At 47.3% G+C, this 25,340-nt stretch overlaps 4 protein-coding genes across 6 annotated transcripts in view; 1 reads left to right on the top strand and 3 right to left on the bottom strand.

Annotated features, from left to right (window-relative positions):
* Window positions 1–14,612, top strand: part of LOC108157274 (sodium-coupled monocarboxylate transporter 1) — a 34,488-nt gene extending 19,876 nt beyond the window's left edge. For all 3 annotated transcript variants that reach the window (XM_017289270.2, XM_017289271.2, XM_017289272.2), the window contains 9 exons: window positions 5,641–5,882; window positions 5,945–6,092; window positions 11,798–11,972; window positions 12,072–12,207; window positions 12,699–12,858; window positions 12,925–13,143; window positions 13,201–13,579; window positions 13,640–13,782; window positions 13,851–14,612. In XM_017289270.2, the coding sequence (XP_017144759.1) occupies window positions 5,672–5,882; window positions 5,945–6,092; window positions 11,798–11,972; window positions 12,072–12,207; window positions 12,699–12,858; window positions 12,925–13,143; window positions 13,201–13,579; window positions 13,640–13,782; window positions 13,851–14,343 (2,064 nt within the window). In that variant the 5' untranslated portion in view covers window positions 5,641–5,671 and the 3' untranslated portion in view covers window positions 14,344–14,612. The remainder of the gene's footprint in view (window positions 1–5,640; window positions 5,883–5,944; window positions 6,093–11,797; window positions 11,973–12,071; window positions 12,208–12,698; window positions 12,859–12,924; window positions 13,144–13,200; window positions 13,580–13,639; window positions 13,783–13,850) is intronic.
* A 921-nt stretch (window positions 14,613–15,533) lies between these two features.
* On the bottom strand, window positions 15,534–18,257 carry LOC108157522 (sodium-coupled monocarboxylate transporter 2). Its single transcript, XM_017289627.2, has 8 exons — window positions 17,919–18,257; window positions 17,429–17,588; window positions 17,235–17,352; window positions 16,947–17,166; window positions 16,746–16,886; window positions 16,573–16,681; window positions 15,979–16,511; window positions 15,534–15,911 (listed from the first exon to the last, which is right to left on the bottom strand). The coding sequence occupies exons 1-8, from the start codon at window positions 18,152–18,154 to the stop codon at window positions 15,587–15,589; spliced, it is 1,842 nt and encodes a 613-aa protein (XP_017145116.1). The 5' UTR covers window positions 18,155–18,257; the 3' UTR covers window positions 15,534–15,586.
* A 1,191-nt stretch (window positions 18,258–19,448) lies between these two features.
* Window positions 19,449–22,059, bottom strand: LOC108157147 (sodium-coupled monocarboxylate transporter 2). Its single transcript, XM_017289053.2, has 8 exons — window positions 21,793–22,059; window positions 21,406–21,565; window positions 21,230–21,347; window positions 20,956–21,175; window positions 20,761–20,901; window positions 20,575–20,683; window positions 19,986–20,518; window positions 19,449–19,922 (listed from the first exon to the last, which is right to left on the bottom strand). Exons 1-8 carry the CDS (start codon window positions 21,981–21,983, stop codon window positions 19,562–19,564), a joined length of 1,833 nt encoding a protein of 610 aa, XP_017144542.1. The 5' UTR covers window positions 21,984–22,059; the 3' UTR covers window positions 19,449–19,561.
* Window positions 22,060–22,742: 683 nt separating this feature from the next.
* LOC108157148 (sodium-coupled monocarboxylate transporter 2) lies at window positions 22,743–25,123 on the bottom strand. The gene is made up of 7 exons (XM_017289056.2): window positions 24,643–25,123; window positions 24,463–24,580; window positions 24,337–24,404; window positions 24,127–24,278; window positions 23,930–24,070; window positions 23,392–23,875; window positions 22,743–23,330 (listed from the first exon to the last, which is right to left on the bottom strand). The coding sequence occupies exons 1-7, from the start codon at window positions 25,030–25,032 to the stop codon at window positions 22,926–22,928; spliced, it is 1,758 nt and encodes a 585-aa protein (XP_017144545.1). The 5' UTR covers window positions 25,033–25,123; the 3' UTR covers window positions 22,743–22,925.
* Window positions 25,124–25,340: the final 217 nt, after the last annotated feature.

The following is a 25,340-nucleotide window of genomic DNA, read 5'->3' as shown; positions in this document are numbered from 1 at the left end:
GTAGCAGAAAGCTGGTTTGCATAGCCACAGGTGAGTCGTGGGCAGACCAGCAGGTAATGCGGCCCAACCCGATACCACAGGAGGGTTCCAAGACGAAAACAGGATTAACGGGCTGGGAACTGGCCAACGGCTCGATTGTCGCACCCAGGGACTAACTAACCCAATTATTTGTAAAATGCGAACGGAACCGGGCGAAAAAAACTAAAAAAAAAAAAAAAGAAACCCAAATTAAAAGAAACCGCAGTCCATTGTTTTTGCCCCCCAGCAGGTGCAACACGAGTCACAGAGGAAGTAGCAAGGACACAAAGAGAGAGACAGAGAGAAGTTTCCACAGCACGCGTAATGAAAACTTTGTTAGACCACAGAAAGGGCAGAGAGAGGGAGAGGGAGAGGAGTAGGAAAGGCAACCCAGACAGAGCGAGGAAAAGCAACTTTCCCTCCTACTAGAGAAGCGACAGTGCAGTCCGAGTGGCCCTCCATGGTGTCGGGGAAGGCGACAACGAGAAATTAGTTGTGCATGCTTGCAACGCAAAACCCGAGCATTAGCCGTAGCGCCCCAGATACACCCTGCGGCCGCGAGGTGGGCGGTCAGTTCCCATTTACCAGCGCCCGGGGTTGACCACTAAATTGCCAGGATGAAGTCGCCGCTGGCTCTACGGCTCTCTAGCTCCTGCTGCTGCTTCTCCTTCTGACCGGGGCTGAAGCTGATCAAATTAACAGCATGTGGCAAGTGGCTGCTGGCCCGCTTTAATGCCACTACTCGCACTCTGTCCACTTCTTCGATCCTTCTACTGGCTGCCATTTTCGTAGCATACTTTTCAGTGTCCCACAAATTGCTTAAGCTCCGGCACAGGACGCTCCGCAGGATGTGGCCAGAAAGCTGCGAAACGAGGCTGCCTAATTGTTTGACAGGACAGAACTTGTAACGCGGAAAACTTCACTTGCAAGACAGGCCCGGACCGGACAGCAAAAACAAGTTGCAATTGTCACTTTTGTGGAAACTTTCGAAAATTCACAATGTGCGTGGACAGTTTTTTTCCTTGGCAACATTTTACACAAGTCACGGTGCAAATAAATTATAAAATTTCCGCGGAAAATTATGTTTTCCAAGCGAAAGAAGTAGCCCATGCGCGACGAGAGAAATGTCAGCAGTCCACCCGCCCCATCCATGCGAGTGGAAGCCCTCATGGCTTTCTCTGGACACATTATAAATGATCGCAATTGAAACTTTAACCCATTCCGAAGTCTAGTTGAAAAATTGACATTATTTTCTGTTGGCAACAACAGTCAACGGACGATAAATAAGAGGCAACTTAAGTCGGAGTATTTATTTTTCGGGCATCGTTTGATAAATGACGTTGAGGGTAAGGCAGAAAACCTCGGGGCCACCGCACATGGGTGTGGCAGCCACACCCCGAGTGACTTTTCTCATTAAGCCTGACCGAAGTCAGAGTCAGAGCCAGAGCCAGAGCCAGAAGCAAAGCGAACGTGGTCGAGAAGAAATCAAACTAAACTTTGCTCGGGTCGTTGTCGGTCCCCAGAGGAGGTCGAGGGACCGGACCAGAACATGTGTAAAGCGTCGAGCGGTTAAAGCTAAACAAACAATTGCCGAATGCAATCGAGGAGGGGAGTGAGCCAAGATGGCTTGAAAAACAGTTGAGAAGAGTTGCATGTTGGCCCGATGGCAGGAGGAAGTTTGCCAACCGCATGCTTCAACTTCAATTTGCTGGAAGGGTTCGAAGGAGGGGATGGCGCTACCCGGGGGTGGCCCTGCTTACAGTTTGACTCGTATTTCATTACTCGAACTGGTATTAAGTGGCAAACTTTTGTATTTAACAACTTTTAGCAGTCGAGCAGCAAAAATGAAGAAGATGAACCACCGGCCAAAGTTTCCTGGCAAAACCCAAACAGAGGAAAAAACCCGTGAAACAAAGAAACCCGGGAAAAGTACGAGTAAGTTGCAGTTTCTTGACTTAACTGCACCGTTGCTGACAGAATAAGGCTACGCGGAGCGGAGTCCCATGTAAATGAAAGATGACAGAAGCACTTGAAGTCACGGTCCAGTTTGAACCCGACAAAGGCCAATTGGCAAGAACATATGGAACGAATGGGAATGGGTGGTCCACATCCCGAGTTGGTACAACATTTTCCACTTTGCCATCCCATTTGAGCTTCGGGGTAGTTGGATGCTTAAACCAAAAATCTGTCAAATAAAACTTTGATTGGCCCGATTCCAGTCCCAGACCCCGGTCCCCTTCTCCTTGTGCCCCCCAGGCTTGCACTGACTTTGGCAACGCATTAATTAGCGAATTCAACGAGCTGGAGCAACTTTTCTGCATTACTTACCATGAAATGCATGCAACTTTGTTGCATCCCCATCCCCCCCGCCAAAAACTTCCCTGAAGTGCCACATACTATAAATTGAGTTGCCGCAATTTGAATATGCAACATTGTTCACACCCTCAAGCGAGTGGAACGTAATTTCCCCGGCATACGTAACAGAAGCATTAGCATTATTATCCCGGCAAGTAGCAGATCAAAGATGATATGCATCATATCCCAGGCTCTCCTTAAATCGCCCAGTCATGCCGGGCAACAGAAGCAACCGATTTTCATATGTCCTGCGTCACTCCCGCTGCCACTACGGCTACCAGTTGGAGCCCAGCCAAAGGTCGAGGCGCTGCAGAAGTGTGGAATGGAGGGCTGCACTTTGGCCAAATTACATTTTCAATTTGTCAGCTGGCCTCCTGCAGACACTAGCGGACCATTAAATGGCAAATTAAGTTCACTTCCAGTTCGGCCCCATTTTGCATTTCCACCCCATTTCCACTATTTCCCAGCAGTTTCTTCGGCCCCGGGGCAAATGTGTTTTTGATCTGTGTTCATCATCGAACGATCTTGGCACATTATCGTGGAAGATTTTCGGCTCTGGCCATCATGTAGGAATACGTTGAATATTTCATGAGTGAGTGTCATAAAATTCCTTTTCCAAAGAGGAGGAGATACTGCAGGGGGAATGGGGAGTGGAGTCAAGTCAAGCGTTTTTTCTTCTTAATAACTTTCCGTTGCGGCTGTCAGACACACCAGCCATGACTCCAGGACATGTCGTCAAAGGCTTGTTGTTCCTCCTCCAAGCTGCTTTATAATTTATGATTCTTGGCATCGAAGCCTTTTCCCCACACTCTCACACGCCCACACACACACACACACACACGACGCCAACTTTTGTATAATTTTGCCAAAATAAAAAACTGCATGAATATTAACTGCAAGTGGCAGAATATGGCGTCGGCGGCGTTACCGGAGCAGCAGCATCATCCTCCCCCTCGCCTGCGCTGCCCCGCCCAGCCCCATCTTGGCTGCCACTTTTATTATGTGTGCGCCATGTGAAACTTTCAAGTGCCTGCTGCTTGATCTGGGATGAAAGAGAGGCAGGGCAGGGCCACGCCCTACTTATTTATGCATACGTGTAGCTTAGACTCCTTTGCCTTCCGCTTCTAGGTTTCCCTTTGTTTTTTTGGCCAAGTTTTTAGTACATTGTACATATTTGATGCAAATGCTCGCAAATTGTCGTCGCTGTCTAATGGACATTTTGTGGCCACATCCAGCCAGTCTCTCACACCAAACAAAGGAGACGGAAATGGAGCTAGAGCTGGGGGAGAGGTATATGTGATGTGTGATGTGAGATGGGTGATGGGTGGTGCTGCAGGTGGCTTACTCGTATGGCTCATGGATAATTTGCTTAAGCCCAGCCAGCAGAAAATAACATTTTGCACACAAGCTGGCACGCACAATGCCACAAGACCCATGGCCAGGTCAGGTCTGGCTGCGGTTCCGACTCCGGCTCTGGGTCCGGGTTGGCTTATCACTTGGCCGAAAGCAAAAAGGAGAAGGAGAACAAAGATGATGCTCCTGCGGCTGTCAGGCGGAGTGACACGGCAGCTGTGCTTTAAACAAAGCTCAGCTTGAATAAAAACAACATGACTAATAGTTTTGACAGGGAAAGGCAACACAAAGGCCAGACAGAATGTCAGATAAAAGCCAAAGCGATGGCAAATGACAGGGGACAGCGGACGCAGGGCGAAACTGCATGCTAAATGTTGTCAATTAGTTGGACATCCGGTACGGTGGACTGAACGGACCCAGATGATGACCACTGAATGACAGAGCAACCTGGTGTCTAACCCTTCTAATGGGGCGTATACGTAATGCGAGATGCCCGGAGGGCGAGGCAAGTCGTCTCGCACAGATGATCAATTAGTTTTAATCATGTGAATCATGTGGGAATCCCACAAAGAAAGTATCTGTGACTTGCAGGTTTTTTGATTGAACATTTCTCCATTTGATTTACAAAAAAAAAACCCCCACAATCTGGAGGAACTTGGAACATCAATGCCCACATTTGTTCCAATTATTCTCTCCCTTGTCTTTATAAACTTTCATTGGCTTGACTGCTTTCCCTGGCAACATCTTTGGGCCCAAATCTTCTTTACGAGAGCATCAGGTAAGAGAGCAAATCCTAAGCCGGGTTGTAACTTTGTTCTTTGTGTGTGGATTGGCCCCCAGCTGACCCGGCAGCTCAACAGTTTGGCTCAGCTATAAAAACACAAAGTCGCTGGCAAAGTCGCACTTAAGCTGCCGGCTCTACCTCTCTTGCTCTCGCTCTCTATGACACTCTCAACTTGTGGCACCACTCATACACACAAAGCCACACACACACACACACACGCACACAGAAACAAACAAAGGCACATGGAAAGGTCTCCCAGCGAGCCATGCATACAGATGTCAGCGTGTGGGGGCACAGTCCATAAATTTGTGCAGCGTGCAACATTTTGCTTTGCTTCCCTGTGTTTTGTTTTGGTTTTTTTTTTTTTAATTTGTATTGTAGTGTAGCACCCTATGTTTAGGGTGGTATGTTTTAGACCCAAAGTTTGCCACACGAACGACTCTGAACAGATAATACATATATTTGATTGTACATATATGTTAAGTAATTCTGTCAACTTTATTTCAATCGAAAATTTCAAGCCATTTTCATTCCAATAATTCATTGTTAATTGTTGTTCATTGATTAATTATGTTGATTATTGATGATGTTATATCCACCTAAATCCAATACATCATACATACATATATGTATTTAGCTTTCCTGGGAATCATTATTATAGGTGTATTTTTGTTGGGGTCGTACGGTTCTAAAAACTAACCTTTCCTTCCCGTTAGTCTTGTTGTTCTGTCCCTCATTTGGTGTGGCCCCATCTGAGAGTGACAGAGAGCGATAGAGAGAGTGGAATGCATGTGTTATGATGGGCGCAAGCAACCAAACCCCGCACGCCTGCGGATATGCAACAATGTTGTCAAGTTTCCAACTCGACTGCGGTGCCACGGCGCCACGGAGCCACGGAGCCACGGAGCCATGGAGCTACGGTGCCAGCTCTCTGGGCATTATGTCCACCGGGCGTGACTAACATGCACATGCTCAACTGTGCTGGAAAACGTTTTACCCAACTCACATCTCACCTAAAAGCCCCTCACCAGTATATCCCCCACACAAACCCCTTCTCTGGGCTTAAAGTTGGAAAGATTGTGTTTGTTTTTATCCAGTGACCAACTTGAATTTTGATTTGTTTCTTGCAGCACCAGCAACACCAGCAGCAACAACAGCAACATGGCCAAGGACTTGAGTACTCTGGGCTGGGATTATCTGATGTTTGTGCTGTTCATAGCACTCACCGTTTTGGGGCCGCTCTGGACACGCATTTTCGGCAAGAAAAAGCAGCGCAGCAAGGCTGATTATGTGTTTGCCACGGGCGGTGTATCGATTGTGGCCGTAATGATCTCGATTGCACGCGGAACCCTCGGCGTGCGATCGGTGCTGGGTGAGTTCCTAATAAGCTCCTAGCTATCGATTCAGATAATTCTAATGTTGATTTTGTTGCAGGATATCCCAGTGAGTTGTTCTATCGCGGATCGGCAATGTGGGAGATAATCTACGGCATGATGACCGCCTATCCAATTGTCTGCTTCATGTTTGTGCCCGTGTACTTCAACCTGGGCATAACCTCCGTCTATCAGTACATCGATCTCAGGTAAGTAGGAGAAGTGAGCATGAGGGAGTGGCCTCTCGAGCACCCCATCGTTCAATTAGCACGAAGCGAAGCGACGACAACAGGAAAATTGTTATTTAAACATTCATTTTAATTTCGCAAAATGCGTCGCAACGCTTCCCCAGCCCCTCGCCCCCTTATCGCCGAAGCGCACACAATTTTATTCTTCATTAAGAAGGCCAAATGAAACTAAACAGAGACACGCCAAGGGCTCTGGCTGGGGCTCAGACCACTGTCACTGGGATTCTGCTCCTGGGTGGAGCCTCTGACTGGGGCTTCTGCTCCTGGCACAAGTTGCTGCGTTGCTAAATAAATTTGAATTACATTTTACAAAAAAACAAAAAGTAGAAACAGAAACAGCAGCAACAACAATGCAGAGCAAAGAAATGGCCAAACAAAAGCCAAGGAGGCTGAGAAAATAATCTATAGATTTGTCCGTGCTCCGGCTGGAACTTGGACTTGGACTGGGACTCAGACTCGGACGCGATGCTATCGCCAAGTCTGTCGTCAGTTTGTCGTGGCCAGAGGTCTGGCTCTGGCTCTTCCTCCTTCTGTCGCAAGTTGTCGCATCGTGGGCCTAATTGTTTTTTAAGTTCGAAATTAGTTAACAAATTTGTTATCAAATGTTTTGCAGTTTCGACAACAGAATTCAATTAATTGCTAAAACTGACAAGACAAACAGCCACGAGGTAGTGCCGAGGCGCGGCAGTCGGTTGGGCATAATTTGATTGAAATTTAATTGGCATGTGCCGCCCAGTCCCATCCCCCACCCTAGGGAGTGGCAGTGGTACCAAAGAAAAAGCTGTGCCGAATTGACAAATTATTTAAATGTTTGCTTTGGCGATGAAATTGTAATTTGTAAATTAGCATGTCCGGCAGAAAGCGAGGCAGAGTCCAGGAGGGAATTAATGGGGAACACTGTGGGAAAAATAACTACAATTCCAATATAGTTTATAAATACGGTTTTCGACCACTTCCGAAGATGAATGAATTCTTTGCAGTGCATCGGTAGGATTTAAAAATAATTTCCAGATTTAATCAATGCGGGTTTGAGTTAGTTTTTAGATTATACCATTTACTAAACTCAGAACAAATGGAAGGGCCCCCTTAACCACTGCCGAAGACGTCTGTGCTTCATCAATCTTAGTCAATTTATTTGATGGAAAAAAGAATAAAATAAAGACAATAGCGAGCTGAAAAGGGTTGGGTTGGGTTGGCCAAATGTTGCCCCAAAAAAGTTGTGCGTACAACATTTTGATGCCCCATTGTCGCTTGTCATCGCAACTGGCGCCCCGCGACATGTTTATGCATACAACTTCATCAAAATAGGCAGAAATCAGGCCCAGACGAAGGCTGAGACCGAGGCCGATAAGTGAATATGCTACAAATTGGCAAAAGCCACTTGGCCAAACACAAAGCAGAACGAAGGCAGAGGAAAGACAAAAGCCTTGACGATGGCAACACGATGACAATACACAAAAAAAACACACACACACACACACACAAGGAAAGAGAAAGGGAAAAAGGAGGGAAGATACAAAGCAGCCACTCGGTCTCTGAGGCTGTTGACAAATTGTATGACAATTCGTTTGTGTCATAATGTTTATAAATAGCGCGTGTTGTTGCCTGTCACCGGCATCAGGCACCAGGCACCGCTGACAGTTGCCTCCGATCCGATCCGACCCGGTCCTCTGTACTCTGTTCTCTCCTTTTCATACCCCAAAAACTTGGGAAACAAAAAACCAAGACACACACACGGAGTGTAGTGGAGTCATGGATTCTCTCGCTTGTCAGTCGCCTGTCGCAAGTGATGTCTGCCACTCGGTAGACGCACAGCACCACACCCACACCACATCTTAGAGTGGAAGCACCACGACCCTTGACTTGCAGCCCACTCAAGTGGGCCCACTCCTGCTCGCAGCCCAGAGATTTGCTATCTGGCCCCCAATCCCAATCGGGTTCAATGGTCAAGTCAAGTTTCCTTTGGGATAGTTCCTCCTTCTGCTCGTGCTCAGTCTGGGGCAAGTGGGGGGGAAGCCAGAGGTGGAGTCCTCTGGCAATTACATACTCGTACATGTACAACTAAATTGATATCGCTGAATCGAACAATCGTTGGCACTTAGCAAATGGAAAAAGTGCATTTGAATTTCGCCCTGGATTATTCACGACTACAAGAGTCGGGCCAGAGTGCCGCTCCACGGGCGAACGGGTGTTAACCAAATAAAAAAAACGGGCAGGCACAGCAGCAGGCTCTCGCCCCCTTGTTTGGGATCGTTGGGATGGTTGGGATGGTTAGGATGATGGAATGGAGTGACATGCATGCGCATAAATAAAGACGTTTTCGGTGCTGGCTACAAAGTGAGAGCTTGATTTGCAATTCAAAGACAACAAAGTTGTTTCAGAGCCACACATCCATTCGCCCCTACCCGTGCAACAAGGGGTATGCAGGAGTTGTTTGGGCACGAGACAGAATTCCATGTGGATTGTTATTAAGGATTATGCAGTGGTATCCTTTCCATCCAAGTATGGGGTACCACCTAAGTCGATTATCTGCCCCAGACACCGTTTGATGCCTTGTTATCTCTTTTTTTTTCTTTTGTGGATGTCGGCTTTTAACGCTTTGATGGCACTCAGGACCCCCGACTTTATATGGCTGATTATGTTTATTTATGCATGGCATTTAATGCAATCAAAAAGGTGACACCCACCCACTCAGTCCTGGCTTGTCGCACCCACTCTGGCCTTGGTTATATTGCCTTTGATTGTAAAATTAACTCGACCCGACCACAAGACTTGCCCCTTGCGCCTTACTTGTGTGGGGTCGAGGGGCAGGGAGGCAGACTGGCTCTCTAAGCGGCGATTATCTGGTCAATGCTCAGACCCACTCGTCATATTAAATTTGCCATTAATTTATGCCTTTGTCCCATAGCCGAAACTGACTTAGCGGCCTTGCATGATTAATGGATGGGACCATGTCTGAAGGTGGGCTGGTTGGAGGGTAGGCTCGGTGCTGCTGCTCCTGTCACTCCCATTGAACTGTCCTGGTACCCTTCCCAATCTATCCACCGCTTTTCACACTCACACCATTTCCTTTATTGTTCTGGTGGCTGGTCATTGACGTTGCTCTGGGCGAGTGTGTGGGTGTGGTAATGGGAAGTGGGAGATGGAGGATAGGAGAAAGGAGTATGGGAAATGGGAATGAGAGTGCCTGGCTGGTAATTGCTTGCCCGCTGACAGGGCTGCATCAATTATTACATACTTTGCGGCACTTACATTTCATTTAAAGTTATTAAGCGACTATTGCCTTGCAGGACGTCTTTAATCAACTCAACAAAGTAGATTATGCTAAAAGAGAGAGAGATGGAGAGGGAGGGAGAGAGAGAGGAGCAGCAGCAAGAGCCGAACGGAGTTAAATCAATTAAACTAAAACAAAGGCCAGCACCAGGACAACGTTCAATCAACTGGACGGCGGTGACAGCCTCAGGTCATTACTCACACACAGACGGAGACAGAGACGGAGACAGAGGGCCATAAAGGACGAGCTTCAGAGGCAGAAACAGAAATAGAGAGAGAACAAGAACAAGAGACCTGCGAGCAGGAGAGCAAAACAGGAGCCGGCTAGAGCAAGAGCACTTATTGTGATGAACACAATGTTAACAGGCTAAATGAGAAACAAATGCCACAATCAGACAACGTAGAAAAACACTCACCCAAAACCCAGAGACACAGTAGAGTAGGAAGACGAAGCCGGAATGAAAGGCAGTAGAAAACAATAAATCCCATAAATCATATTAAATTGACATATCAGGCCAAAATTGACCGCAAGCAAAGGCAGCAGCACACATTCGCACTAGAACACACACAGCCACAGACACTGAAACAGAGAAGCAATATGTTGGCAGGATATTTGTGTCCTACAATAATATTTCTTTATCAATTTCCACAACAAGTTCAGCCCTAGGAAAAACAAGAAAAACCAAAGAACACACAGCCCCGAACAGCTGCCTAAATAAATGTTTGGCCAACCAACCAGAAGATGGTTTCCCCATCCCCATTCCCAGCACCACGACATGCCACGCCTATTCAATCAACACATAAGACCGACTGTCAGGCCTCTGTCCTCGGCCAAATTGGCCAGGCTTTTATCATGCCTCTGTGGGATTTTCAGATTGCTTTTCTCTTTGTGTCGCAATTAAAATGTGTGTATATCAAGCATACGACGCGGGGCACAAGCACACGGACAATGTCAATGTAAACCGCTTAAAGTCCGCCCGAAGAACACCCTCCATCCGGAAGCTCGTACTGCTGCAGCTCCATAAAGTCAAATGGGTAAATATTTTAAGCCCGAGTAGTGCATATCTGATCGGGGCAGTGGAGGGGATGTAACCCATTATAGTACACATGTCGGTACAATCGATGATTGCTTATTGGAAAAGTGCGGTACTATTAATGAAAGCCCCTAGGCTCGGGGCCTCAAAATTAAGGCGATTAAAGATGAAATCCGTCGCCGTCCCATATCTTTCTTGCCAGGCAGCCCACGGAGGTCATTCATCTAAATATGCATTTAATCCCCATACCGAACACCTGCGTCTCCAATCGCTCATGCTTAAGCACTCAGTAAGCACAGGGACAGGGACAGGGCCAGGGGCCCGATGACAGCCCAACAATAGCCCAGATCAATATTGGCCAGCGGCAATTAATCATTTAGTGGGCAACCCACACACGGGGACAGATGGAGAGGAGATCCAGAGGTTGGGGGGGAAAGTGGATTATGCAGTCAGCTTAGATGTTCGACAAGAAATTACCTCTGATTACCGCAGAAACTACACTGGGTTTCAAAGGTGTAAGTCAGGTGGAGGATTCCAACAAGGATTAAGATCGAATCCAATTTAAACAATAGTTCGATTATGCGGTGTATGAAAGACTTTAATTTGCTACTTTTGTAATAAAAGTTATTGCCGTGCTATTCGATAGGGAATACGTATATGTATGTCTGCTGCTTACGATTGATGAATTATGGCCGGAATAAGGCATCAAATATGATTCGTATGCTGTCATCCCTCACATTCAAGTTATCTGATAGTGTAAATTCGTATTACCACAGCGAAACGCACTGCACTCTTAGAGTAGCTTAAAGTTAAGTGTCTCAATCAAAGGATTATGGGCATGAACCAGTTTAGTTAGTAAAACCCATGCCCAGTGCGTGTTAGGAGGCTCTTGGGACAAGTGGGGCTCAACCCACATAACGCATACTAAACGATCATTAGGCGGCGGACCCTCGAACAGTACCGCCCCATCTTGTCGCACATTTGGCATCAAATTAACACACAAATTTTTACAACCAGGGCCATAAAAGGCGCCCGGCACAACTATAAAAATAATAAAAACAATCAAAACGAGTTACAGACCCACCAATTTTCTTAGGGTTTTTTTTTTCTGCCCGCTTTTGTCGTAAATTTCGGCGAAGCCCTTTACCCGATCCAACATAACTTCTTTACAGCTGTAGTAAATCATAAAAAGAAGGCCTGGGGTGAAACAGAATAAGGGGTATACATATATGTATGTAACTCGAGGAGGCAAAACATTAAATCTTTAAAAAAAATAATAAATGTGCGAGGGGCACCTCATCGCGCTGCCTAATTAATGCCTGCACTCACCTGTTCGACTCCTGGTCTTGTCTCTTTCAGATTCAAGAGCCGGACCGTGCGGTGCCTGGCCTCGGCCACGTATATTGTGCGACAGATCTGCAACCTGGGCATCACCGTGTACACGCCGAGCGTGGCCCTGTCGACGGTCATCGGCATACCATACTGGGCCAGCATAGTGGGCATGTCTGTCATTTGCATATTCTTCACCATTATGGTAAGTTGCGTCGAGTCGTCGAGTTTAGTGGCGGAATGTCTACAATTTAATGATGCAAATATTCAAATTAATCTTCTTTTTCTCGGTCCACCACTTTAGGGAGGTCTGAAGGCTGCCATCAATGCAGATGTTATCCAGACCCTGACCATTCTGGTCGTCACATTGGCCGTCTGCATCCAGGGATCCATCTCCACCGGCGGGCCAAAGAAGGTTTACCAGCTAAATCGCGACAATGGTAAGCCATCCACACGGCACGCGTTTGCTTCGGGTGCTTCGATTGATCATGGCAGCTTATTAGCCAGGCCTGTCAAATGGTGCTGGATGTGTGTCCCACATTTATGCTGACGAATGATGACTATTAAAATGGCATCCATTCTGGGTTGCTTCTGCCCCTGTTTCTGATGCTACTGCTGCTGCGTCGGCTCATTATGCACATAAATGATGATGATAAAAGTGGCATAAAACAGCGACATCGGTGGCAAGGGCGGGGGCGCAGGAGGAAAGGAAAATCTGGAGGGGGGGGGAAATGGGAGCCTCGCATGACGACAGTAATAAATGTGTGACGCGAGAGCGTTTGTCACTTGAGTTTGAGTTGTTGGCTGTCGTTGTGGCAATCGTCAGACTCCTGGGAATCCCTCCACATGCTGCTTCCTCGTGCCCTTCGCCACTCTGTATCTCAGCCCTGCACTTGCAGTAAAGACTTCACATTCCTTCCTTTATTTCCAGGTCGTCTTAGCTTTTGGAACTTCACCGGCGATATGACGGTCCGGGTGGATACGGTTTCGGCTTGGCTGGGTCAGCTATTCATGTCCCTCTCGCAGATTGGGTGCCAGCAGAACTTCATGCAGCGATATGTAAGCTTGAAGTCCCTCAAGCAAGTCCGCCGGTAAGTCCTGACCTCGCCGTACCCCCCCCCGTGTTGCACTCGGTAACCATTTTGTTTCCTTTACAGCGTGATGCTAAGCAATGTTCCCCTGGTGTTCTTCTTCTTCGCATTGTCCTGGGTCTCCGGCATGGTCATTTATTCAACGTACATCAACTGTGATCCGTATGCCGAGGGGTATATAAAGAAACCCGATGAGATTCTGCCCTTCTTTGTCGAGGATCAGTTGGGCTTTCTGCCAGGTTTTGTGGGCATCTTCATGGCCACGTTGTTCAACGGAGCCTTGTGGTAATTATCATCCTTCAGTGCTGTTGGTCCAATTATGCGAACCTCTTGAGCTTGCAGCATGATGGTTTCCAATCTGAATTCGCTGGCCACGGTTTGCTGGGAGGACTTTGTGTCGCAGCTACCAAGATTCAAGGGGCTCTCCGACAAGCAGCAGCTGAGGATTCTCAAGCTGATCACCGTCATCTGTGGCCTGATCATTATGTGCGTTGCCTTCGGAGTGGGCCTACTGGCGGGCGTCATCGAGTCTTCGCTGCTCGTCTTCTCAGCCACTTCTGGACCACTGCTCGGCTGCTTCCTGCTGGCCATGATGGTACCGGTTGCCAATTGGAAGGGAACCTCGGCAGGCATGATCTCTGCCTGTGCCTTTGTCCTCTGGATTATTGGCGGTTCGATGACCATCGAAAAAAGTAATCCCATGCTGCCAACCTCTACGGAAGTGAGTCCTGACACGAATCGAGATGAATATTGGTGTCTAAGCAATCTTGTATCCTTGCAGGGCTGCTCCAACCACAGCTTCTCTCAGTCAATTGCCAAGCCGATTGAGATGGAACAATTGCCGTGGCTGCTGACGCACACGCCCATCGATGGCTACAACCAGACCACCTTGCTGGAGACGCCGCCGAGCATAGCGCCTGAACGGTAAGAGTAGAAAGCTTCTGAGCTAAAAAAGAATAAATTAAAATATAAAATTGCGCATTTCTTTGTAGCACCCCTCTAGAGACGTTCTACTCGATCAGCTTCATGTACTACAGTCTTATTGGAACCGCAATGACAGTGGTTATTGGAACATTGATCAGCATGCTGACCCAGCATCCCGACGATGAGTACGACGGCAAACTGCTGCATCCCATCATCTTCCGGTGTTGGGAGCGGTTCTCCGGGCCCAAGCCTTACTACGTCAAGCACGAGGAGGAGTCCGGACTGAACGGACGCAACAATAGCGATTCATCGGCCACCACAACGACCTGCAAGGAGGAGAAGGTCAACCATGCGTACGAGTCGTCGCCGGATGAGGCACACATCCACAACGAGAAGCAGAAGAGCAACCCCATTGCCGTGGTCTTCACCAGCTCGAGCAGCGGGCAGGGCGTGGGGCATCAGTCGATCTGTGACGCCAGCAAAGTGCAGCTGGACACTGTGCCGCCGGGCGAGACGGGCGTGTATCGGCAGCTCGGTTCTGGTACCAGGGCGGCGCTCTAGTGCTACCCCTCATCATATCATCCCATCCCTTCCCCACATCGTACTTACCGAAAATGTAGTCTTTAGTTCGTAAGCTAAGCATTAGTCTAGACCAATTAATTATAGAAAGATAAAGATGCTGTGATTATTGTACAAGAGTATGCAAATTGCAATATTGTTGAGCAATATTCAAGATGTGTGTACATTTGTTGTAGCAACTCGAGTTTTATTTATGTGTACTGATTTACATAAATAAAGAAAAATGTATTTTAATACACATCGCATGAAAATTGATTTCCGATTTTGATTTCGCGCGCCTCAGCAGTGCTGCCCATCGCTGTTGCTGCCCACAGCAGATTTTCGATAGTGATGCCAGGGCTGCGCTGCAGAGCAGTATCGTACAAATTGTATATGTAGTTGATAATGTATATCATATGTATAATACATGTAAGTGTAAGAAGCTCCGATAAATTTCAGATAAATATTTTGCCATATCCAATTGTAGATAAATTTAAATTTTCCCGCCTCTTTACGCACAGCCTCTGTTATTTTAACACGATTTTAACATCATGGCCAGTCTTTGATAGCGGGTTCTTCGTAGCTCAAGGAATGCAAAATAAGTGTTCTATTAGTTATCAATAAAACTAAGGCTAATCTTGATAAATACTTTCAATATCAAGGGTAAATGAGAGGTTTACTGATTTCAGTTGTTGTTGTTGCCGAATGTCCTGCAATATAAATAGCGCTATAAAAGGCATTTATGTTAGATCAGTAGGATATGGTATGGGTATTCGAAGTGTGAGATAAGTATGGAATGAAAACTATGAAAAAATGCGTTCCAAAAGGAAGTCAAAATTCAAATTTAATTTATAAAATTGTATCTTGCCCACCCCTATCAATACTATTAGGCCAGCCGTCAAAAGCGCGTAAAAACTAATTTCAATAAGCTATGGTGTTTATTTGGCCTGGGGTATGGTTTCAGATATTTCCTTGTGCTCGTTCAGCTCCTGGGACTCCAGCAAGTCTTTAACCTACTCTGCGAAGAATAACGGCAATTACTGTGGGGAAGAGAAATGAAATGCTGGCCAAAAGGCAGTACTCAAAACGCCTTAGCTACTCGAACTGCCAGACATTCTGTAGCCATTGGGAATGGACGCTCCTACTGTCCAAATGATACGCATTTACTGTAGAATATGCTGATTTTTTCTTATTATTATTATTAATGTAATATAATACAAATTTGTGGATGGGAGTCATGTGTTCTTTAGGCATCTTGCGGAGTGCCGTTCTCCTTAGCCTTTAAGTCAGATGACTTCAGCGGCATCTCCTCTATTTCTACCACGGGATCGGGCACGTTCAACATCTTGCGAACAAAAGGCGAATAGAGTTTGGGATTCTGTTTCTCCTCCTTGTCCGTGGGCCACACATAGCTCATGGGAATGGCCCAGGCGAACACCAAAATAGCACCCAGCACCTTATACCAATAGAAGGAGATGTCGTAGAGGGAGAAGTCCCGATTGCTTCCGAAGGCAGTAGTCACCTGTGGCGGCGCCTCCATAGTGGTAGCAGGCGTAGTGGTGTTACTGTTGCTGCAGAAAAATAAACCATGGAAAGCCTTATTTTTTGGAAACTAAGAATGATGGATGGCTGTCTTACATGGAGTTCAAGATCACTTGGAAATCGCGAGCTTCGCACTGATCCAGGCCATTTGGAAGAACATCGTACCGGATGAGGCCTGCCTTAAAGTTAATCTGGGCGTTGATGATGATCCAAAGCATAGCCACCACACTAAAGACTATGCCCGTGACTGCCACCTTGGCACTGCAGCGAGGCACAAACATGCCGAGCAGGAATACCCCCACCACGGCGCCCGTATTGATGCCCGTTATCGTCCACATGGTCTGGATGATGGAGTTGAAGTTCTGCACCATATATCCGCCCAGGATGCAATAGGCGCCCATCACGATGATAACCAGTTTCATGATACCATTCGCACGTGCATCCGTGTGCCTGATGTGTGGCTTGATGTAGTCAAAGTAGACGACGCCGGCAAAAGAGTTGAGGCTGGCGGACAGGGAGCTGAGGGAGGCACTGAACACACAAGAGATGAATACGCCCGGCATGCCGATTAGATGCCCCATGATGTCCTGAATGAAGAACGGCATCAGTTTGTCCGGTTTACTGACCAGCTACGGAAGAGAGGGAAGAGTTGAGAATGTGTTTATTCAGATATTTAAAGGATATCATTACCCCAGCCTGTATGGGATCGCATCCGTAGTAGTAGGAAAACATTATGATACCAATGAAGCAGGTGAAGATCATGATAAACAGAAAGCCAATGCCAGCAATTAATAGGGACCTACAACACAAAGAGAGAGACATTAGTAAGAATTGATCCGCACTCTCTAGCGATTAGCACTCACTTTTTGGCGTGGGAATACGAGGGCAGGGAGACGATGCGCTGCACACAGCTCTGGTCGAGACCCACCTTTCCCGTCCACATGAGCAGGCCGCTGAATATTCCACTCCAGAATGTGACACGCAAGCGAGGATCTATCCCGAAGCTGTACGGAAACAAAATGATGCAGTGAATCCATCGATGAGTGGAAGGCTATTCAACTCACTTAATGTCAAGGCGTCCACCCTCTGAAGCATTCTCAAGGACCTTGCTCAATCCGCCGGTGTGCGAAGTTCCCAGAATAGCCACCAGCACTACGGAGAGCAGCATCACCCCACCCTGGACGACATCCGTCCACACCACAGCCTTGATTCCGCCCAGCATCGTGTAGAAGACGCACACGGAAGAGACCACTGTGTTGATCAGGTGAATGTTGATGCCGGTCACTGTAAATGAAAATGAATTTTAATTTCACCGCCAAACGAAAAACGATTAAAACCTATTTCCATTATACCTTGGGAGAAGGCCAACGAGGGCACAAACATGTAGACCGGCAGCATCAGGAATTGGTTCATGATGAATGTAATGGTCACCAGTTGGCGAGTTAACTTGTTGAACCTCATTTCCAGGTACTGCAGGGAAAGATGAAAGGATTCTTTTTAGGGGCTACATGGAGATAGGGGGACATTCCCGGACATTCCCACTCACCTCGTAACAGTTTGAGACATTGTTCTCGTAGAACACAGGCACAATGATGTAGATGAGAACGGGCACCGTCGGGATCATAGCCATTACGATGAACACAATGTTGAAGCCGAAGGTATAGGACTCTGCCGGAATGGACATCATAGCCACGCCGGAGAGCTGACTGAAAAATAAGGATCATTAGTCTCGATACCTCCTATCCTTACATTGGATCGGAAAATGATTTCCGTGCAAAAAGAGGGGCCCGAACACAATTTGGATTAATTTCACAATATTCCACCGAATAAAGCAATTCATCTAAGCCTCCATTTTATGGATGGTCTAGGCGCCATGCGCACTTCTGATAAGATAGACGAATAGATACATAGACAGATCTATCTATCTTCAACAGATCTTATCTTAAAGGGTCCATAAAGTCTCTGTGTGTTCCGCCTCAGAACCTTTGGCTGTGACGACATGGAAAATCTTCAGCTGTAAAGGTGATGACACTCACCTGGAGACCAGGGATATGGCCACGGGCCATGTGGGCATTTTCTTGCCGCCTTGCAGGTACTCTTCGGTAGTGTTCTTGGACTTCGAGAAGAACCCAAAGTACACGCCAATGCCCGCCGATGCACTAAGCATCAGGGTGAAGACAATGTAATCGGTCCCGCTGAATCGTAGATTCTCTACGGTGGCTGCTGCCACTGTGGCCACTGTGCTGGGCAACTCCGAAGTACTTGCCGCCATTGTTCAGCCTTGATTTTGATCCTTTTCTAACGCTTTAGCGGTTTTCAGCGATGACACTACCCTGAGGACAAGACTGGGGAAGCCGTGACTCTTCTTGTGGAGGCTGCCAACACACTTATGGAGATAAGCAGCAACTCCCTTCTTAAGTAGCGATCTCCAGCTAGGCAATAGCTGCTTATCTCGTCACGAAATCTGTCTGGTAAGCGTAAACGTATCACCGACATCGTAAATCAGGAGTGCTCCTTATCTGCCTTACACGGGGTGATACCCGAATGAACCGCCCATATCCACTCCCAGGGCCGAAACGTACCGTACTTGTTCGGGTTCTAAGTACATTAATTTTCCCCAACCCATCCATCAATAGGGATCGAGAATGATGAGTAGGTATCGAATCCCTTTCAAATTGCGGGATATCTAAGATTCCTCCAGATCGTTGCGTTGTCTCTTCTTATCACCATCCTCTGGACCTGTCGTCTTTATGGTTATTCCCCAGCTGATAATATAGTACGTTAACTGGCCGCACCCACTCTGAGTTTGTTGCACGCATTTATTGTGGGTGGAAGAGTGCTCATATCCCAAAAATAGAACCTTAAATAATAGAAACTGAAGTTTGAAGGACCTTCAGTTGACCCCTAGCCTTTTTTATCCGAAAAATGTATGCCTACTTTTGGGGCCGCTAACGGGAAGCAGTGGAGAAAATCAATTTATTTCTCATATAGTTTCTTTATGCTTTCTATATTTCTTTGCGCAAAATAGTTTTCTTTGGAAGCTACTATTAACGAGCGGGAACTTAACGAGCCGCGGCAAGGGTTTTTCGTACTACTGTGGTTGATTCCTCTACATCTGTCTCCCAAACGCACACTGCACGAGGACGAGTGTGTGAGAGAGGGAGAATGAGCAAGCTTGTGGAAGGGATTGCGGTTATAATAATGATCGGATCTGATCGGATCCAATCCAGTGGTATGGTATGATTACTCTCTATGATTCTGCTATTTCAGTTATCTCGTATCTTCAAAACTGTGGTTGTCACAGATTTTCGCTTCTTGTGGGGAGCCGGCGATACTACTGAAATACACAGAAATCTGGATACAACATTTGGTTTCTCTAGCTTTTTTAGTCTCCGAAACTAGTCCGTCAAGACGGACGGACATACAGACATATTTATACTTTATAGGTCGGAAACGCTTCCTTTCGGATGTTACACACCGATTCAATGGTCGGGACTAGTGCTTTGTGAAACATATAAATAATTAGAATAGGCACTATCTCTAACTGAAACCTATATTTAATTTTTGTTTTAAAGCATCTTTTATTAATAGACTTTTCTTTTCCACTGTACATTTGTTCTCTAGGATTACTTCTACGTCATATATTTCAGCCTACGATTAACTAAATTCCTAAAACAGATCAGTGTTCAAGTCCAACTTCCGTTTCCTTTTCTTTGGCATCCACTCGAAGTTCAGGAATCTCGCGGACTGTTGCTTTTCGCAGCGGCACCTCCTCCATTTCCTGTTCGGAATTCGAAAGATTTAGGAACTTTCGAACAAACGGTGAGTATAGCTTAGGATTCTGCTTTTCGTTGGGGTCCGGGGGCCAGACATAGCTCATGGGTACTGCCCAGAAGAAGACCAGCAGCGCACCCACGACTTTGTACCAGTAGAAGGAGATGTCGTAGAGGGAAAAGTCTCGATTGCTGTCAAAGGCAGTTGTGACTGGAGCTGCAGGACCTGGCAGTTTCGGTGTGATTGGGCTTACGGCAGTTTGGTTACTGGAAAAATAATGGAAGGAATGTTGAGAGTAGGATGAGGATCGCAGAAAACTTAATACTTGCATGGCATCCAAGATCGTGTGCAGACCGCGTGCCTCGCACTGGTCTAGAGAGTTGGGAAGCACTTCGTACTTGATGAGGCCCGCTTTGAAGTTCATCTGGCCGTTGGCGATGATCCACACCATGCCCACCACACTGATCAAAATGCTGGACACTGCCACCTTGCTATTGCACCGCGGCACAAACATCCCGAGCAGGAATACCCCCACCACGGCGCCCGTGTTGACGCCAGTGATAGTCACAACAGTCTGCAGAATCGAGTTGAAGTTCTGGACTATGAAACCGCCCAGGATGCAGTAGCCGCCCATAGCGATGATCACCAGTTTCATGATTCCATTCGCACGGGCATCTGTGTGTCGGATGTGGGGCTTGATGTAGTCGAAATATACGACACCGGCCAGAGAGTTGAGTGTGGCCGAGAGTGAGCTGAGCGCTGCACTGAAGACGCAGGAGATGAACACGCCGGGCATTCCGGCCAAATGACCCATAATGTCCTGCACAAAGAATGGCATCATCTTGTCCGGTTTGCTGACGAGCTGTGGGAGTGCAGCAATAAGTATTCATGTATGGGTGTATGGGAGGAAGGACCTACACCAGCCAGAATGGGATCACAGCCGTAGTAGCGGGCAAACATAATGATTCCCGCAAAGGTGTTGAACAAGCTGATTATAATGAATCCCAGTCCCGCAATAATCAGAGATCTACATAGGAATAAAAAGTATACACAAACGTCTGACTGACCGAAATGGAGATACATATGATTCAAGAGAACTCTCACTTTTTGGCATGGGAATACGAGGGCAGGGAGACGATCCGCTGCACACAGCTCTGATTGAGGCCGATATGGCCTGTCCACATGAATATGCCACCAGTCATCGCACTCCAGAAAGATAGGCGAATCCGAGGATCTAGTCTATAGCTGTAATCGAGAGTCAGTCCAAAAGTTCATCAAGGAATTCATCCACAACCTTACTCTAAATCCATTCGGCCACCTTCAGCGGCATTCTCCAGGACAGTGGATAACCCACCCGATCGAACGGTGCCCATGACACCCACAGTAACTACGGAGAGCAGCATGACACCGCCCTGCACCACATCGGTCCACACCACCGCCTTGATACCGCCCAGCATCGTGTAGAAGATACAGATCGAGGAGACCATGATATTGATCAGGTGAATATTCATTCCAGTCACTGCAATGGAATGGATAAGCTTCGGTCTCTCCAGGACTCTCTCTCCTCACTTACCCTGGGAAAAGGCCAGCGACGGAATGAACATGTAGACGGGGAGCATGAGGAACGAATTCAACACAAAAGCCATTGTGACCAACTGACGCGTGCGCTTATTAAACCTCATCTCCAGGTACTATAGAACACGATTGTCAAGGAAAGGCAAGTGATACCGGTTGTATAAGCCCACTCACCTCGTAGCAATTGGAAACATTGTTCTGGTAGAATACGGGCACAATGATGTAGATCAGAATGGGAATGACTGGCACCATCGCCAGCACCACGTAGATGTAGTTGAAGCCAAACGAGTAGCTCTCGGCGGGAATGGACATGATGGCAATGCCCGATAGCTGACTAGAATGATAAATATTCAAGCCATTTGATTACTTAATAAAGACAAATCATAGATCCAACAGAAACACTTCCAAGGAATTGGCATTGGATGTACACATTTCTAGTTCAAGTGCTAGTTCGAGTGGATATCACTTTGAGGTAAGGACGCGATTGACGTAAGTCACTTTTACTACCGCCTCGGGTGGCATCGTAAAGATTAAATATCTCTTGTTCACCGCGTTACGCACCTAGCCACCAGAGAGATGGCAATGGGGAGGGTCTGCATCTTCTTGCCTCCGCGTAGGTACTCCTCTGTGGTGTTCTTGGCCTTCGAGAAGAACCCAAAATACACACCAATCCCAGCCGAGGCGCTCAGCATGACGGTGAAGACCACAAAGTCCGTTATGCCAAATCTAAGATCCGGCGTGTCGCTCGACATCCTGGCAGTGGTTCTGTAGGTACCGATTTGGCCGTTATGCGACGTTCGAAGTCTATGCGCACACTTGAGAATACCCTGGCCTGGTTTTCACTTAAATATGAATCCCCCAGGCGGTGGGCTCCTTATCTGATCTTGGCCACAGCCTCCTTCGTAAATCAAACAGAAGTTTAGTGCCTTAGTTATCTGGTCTTGCGTCTCTTGTTGGCTTTTCCAACACACCATATAAATGAGAACTAAAGAACTCCAAGTAAGAGAATCATTCCCGGTGCCTCTCTGCGTTCGAATTTTAGGTGCATCATAATTATCTATCTCTTATAAGTATCTTTAACCTTTAAATATATTTACAAATGGAGACTAGGTGGAGATACTTTTTAGATCGCATAGCATTAAATGAAATCTGTTCAACTTTCCCGATCTATTTGTCTTCCAAAACTTTCCGTTTCAGATTTTTGTCTTTGTGTAATTTCCATTTCGGGACAGAGATTCGGGGCGTGCCAGTTGTTATACGACCCTTCCAGGTAGTGTGTAAAGATCTTAACACTCTTGGCCCATTCTGAACTAGGTGTTTGCCAGCGATAAGAATTTTAGCAGGTTCCACAATTTATGGCTATGACTATGACTCGGTTGTTCTGTGGATTAAAGACTGATATATTTACCCGATGTATCGCTTGGGGCCCGGCACTGCTCTAATTCTCGTTTTTTCTGCGGTTTATATTTAGAATATGTCGCTGTCCAAAGATTGCGACTAAAGAGCCAGACAATAGTGATATAGCCTTTTATTCAGATAAGCAAAATTCTTGATGTTCTGCAGACAGATCCGATCTAGATGGAATGGGATCGTACTGGAGTCCACTGACTGTGCACAGCACTCATATCAACCACCGGGTCCCTATCTTATATCTTTACGATGCCCAACCTAAGCATATCTTATGGTTAACTGCCTCAGGCCTTGTTGTTCTCGCTCTTCAGCTCGTGCAGCTCGTCCGCCTGCGCCAGTTCGTAGCGGACGAAAGGCTGCACCACCGGCGACAGGAGCTTGGGATCCAGCTTCACATCGGCTCGCTGCTTCAGGATGTAGCTTAGCGGCACTGCCACCAGCCATGTTACGGCGAAGCCCACCACCACATACCAGTTGAAGGACAGATCCAGGATACTGAACCCATCGCCGGTGTGGGCTGCCGCTGTGGCTGCCGGACTGAGGGGGGAGACTGTGGTGGTGGCATTCAGGGCCGGCGCCGGACAGTTGTCGACGCGTGTGGGCAGAGTGTCGTAGTGGTTGCGTCCCCAACTAAGGATCACTATGGTGGACATGCACGCAATACTGGAAAGAACTCCAATGATGGCCGCCTAAGGGGAAGGGAAGCTATATTAGTTATATCTGTCTCCAAAAATCGTTCCCTTAACTCACCCTTCCATGGGCACGTGGCACTAGCATGCCGAGCATAAATACGGCACACGTGGCTCCAAAACTAACGCCTCCGATCGAGTAGAGCACCTGGAGAATGGAGTTAAACTTCTCCACGACGATGCCGCCCAGGACGCAGTAGATGCCGCAGAAGAACACAAACAGCTTCATAATCACGTTCGCCTTGTGCTCTGTGTGGCGGATGTGGGGTTTGATGTAATCGAAATAAACCACTCCTCCGAGAGAATTAATGCTGGCCGAGAGAGTGCTCAGGGCCGCACTGAACACGCACGAGATAAACACCCCGGGCAGGCCACGCAGATGTCCGACAGTGTCCTGAACGAAATACGGCACCATTTTATCCACTTTGGACACCTGGCCAGTCTTAATGGGATCGCAGTCGTAGAAGCGGGAGAAGATCACGATGCCCGTGAAGCAGTTGAAAAACATGATGATCACAAAGCCAAAGCCGAAGATCACCAGAGCCCTTGGGTGTACCAATGATGAGAGTCTGTTGGATCCAATCGATATATCCACTTACCTCCTGGCGTGCTTCAGCGAGGGCAGGGAGACGATGCGCTGGACGCAGCTCTGGTTGAGGCCCACATAGCCCGCCCACATGATTGTGGCCGAGGAGAAGACGTTCCAGATGGTGGAGCGCGTTGTCAAATCCAAGTTAAAGCTGCAAAGGCAGAAGATTAATATTCTTTGTTGGTGAAACCCTTGGAAGGAACCTACTTGACATCCAGACGACCACCCTCACCGGCAATGCGAAAGACTTCGGAGAAGCCGCCCACACGATAGGCCCCCATTACGCCCACCAAAACCACGGAGACCACCATAATGCCCGCTTGGACTACATCCGTCCAGACCACCGCCTTGATGCCACCCTGGAAAATCGAGAATTGGGATGAATATGGATCTAATGGGAAGTGCTTTATGACTCACAAACATGGTGTAAAAGACACAGATGCCAGAGACGATGGCATTGATGATGTGCACATTGAAGCCCGTCACTGGAGGAAAACCATTATGCTGATGGTGTTTAAAATTGATCTGTGAGTTTTATCTTACCCTGGGAGAAGGCCAGCGAGGGCAAGAATAAGAAGATGGGCAGCATGAAAAACATGGTCGATATGAAGAGGAAGGTCTGCAGGACGCGCACCTTCCTGTCGAACCGCATCTCCAGATACTGCAACCACAAATTATTTACAAACTGGATACAGAGTATAACCGCAATGGCAGGGCGCTCACCTCATAACAGTTGGTGATGTTGTTGTTGTAGAAGACGGGAATGATCACGTAGTTTAGGAGAGGCACCACCACTACCATGCAGACGACATTAAAGAACCAATTGATGCCGTAGCCATACATCTCGCCCGGAATGGTCATAATGGAAATGGCCGAGAGCTGACTGGCCACCAGAGAAATGGCAATCGGTAAGGTCTTCATACGCTTGCCACCCATCAGGTACTCCTCGGTGGTGTCCTCGCCCTTGGCAAAGAATCCAAAGTACACGCCAATGGCTGCTGATATGCTCAACATCAGGGAAAAGATCACGTAATCCGTAGAGTTGAACACAAACTGGGAGTCGGGTGCCACGGCAGCAGCTGCCTGGATCGAGGCATTCAATAGAGCCGACATTTTTAAAGGATACGTTCAGGAATACGCTCAGAATTCTCCGATCTTGTTATGCACTTTCCGACTCCGGCGAAAAATTGCGTTTGAGCGCATCCCGCCGTACTCTCAATCTTTATATAAACTTTTCGCCCGATGTTGATGTTATCTCAAGAATTGCCAGTTCTAAATAAGTATTATCTATTGACGGCTCTCTTACGACAACTCTGGGTCTTATCTTATATGATGAAGATGATCTGAGAAACCCCTTGTCAATTCTCTTGCTTACTTACCGCTCTCTCTCTCTCTCTCTCTCTCTATCTCTCTCTCCCCCA

Source organism: Drosophila miranda, chromosome 2 (assembly GCF_003369915.1).
Source record: "Drosophila miranda strain MSH22 chromosome 2, D.miranda_PacBio2.1, whole genome shotgun sequence".
Lineage (NCBI taxonomy): Eukaryota > Metazoa > Arthropoda > Insecta > Diptera > Drosophilidae > Drosophila > Drosophila miranda.
The sequence above is the reverse complement of the archived record's forward strand: the minus strand, read 5'-3'. Positions and strand labels throughout refer to the sequence as shown.

Coding starts and splice junctions, on each gene's coding strand:
- LOC108157148 (XM_017289056.2), bottom strand. CDS start 25,032: ATGTCGGCTCTATTGAATGCCTCGATCCAGGCAGCTGCTGCCGTGGCA. Junction 24,279..24,336: donor GTGTCTTTTACACCATGTTT/GTGAGTCATAAA, acceptor TCGATTTTCCAG/GGTGGCATCAAGGCGGTGGT. Junction 23,331..23,391: donor TGCCACGTGCCCATGGAAGG/GTGAGTTAAGGG, acceptor CCTTCCCCTTAG/GCGGCCATCATTGGAGTTCT.
- LOC108157147 (XM_017289053.2), bottom strand. CDS start 21,983: ATGTCGAGCGACACGCCGGATCTTAGATTTGGCATAACGGACTTTGTG. Junction 20,684..20,760: donor TCGTATTCCCATGCCAAAAA/GTGAGAGTTCTC, acceptor ATTCCTATGTAG/ATCTCTGATTATTGCGGGAC. Junction 20,519..20,574: donor GTGATCCCATTCTGGCTGGT/GTAGGTCCTTCC, acceptor GCACTCCCACAG/CTCGTCAGCAAACCGGACAA.
- LOC108157522 (XM_017289627.2), bottom strand. CDS start 18,154: ATGGCGGCAAGTACTTCGGAGTTGCCCAGCACAGTGGCCACAGTGGCA. Junction 17,589..17,918: donor GCCATATCCCTGGTCTCCAG/GTGAGTGTCATC, acceptor CTTATTTTTCAG/TCAGCTCTCCGGCGTGGCTA. Junction 17,167..17,234: donor CTCGTTGGCCTTCTCCCAAG/GTATAATGGAAA, acceptor TTTCATTTACAG/TGACCGGCATCAACATTCAC.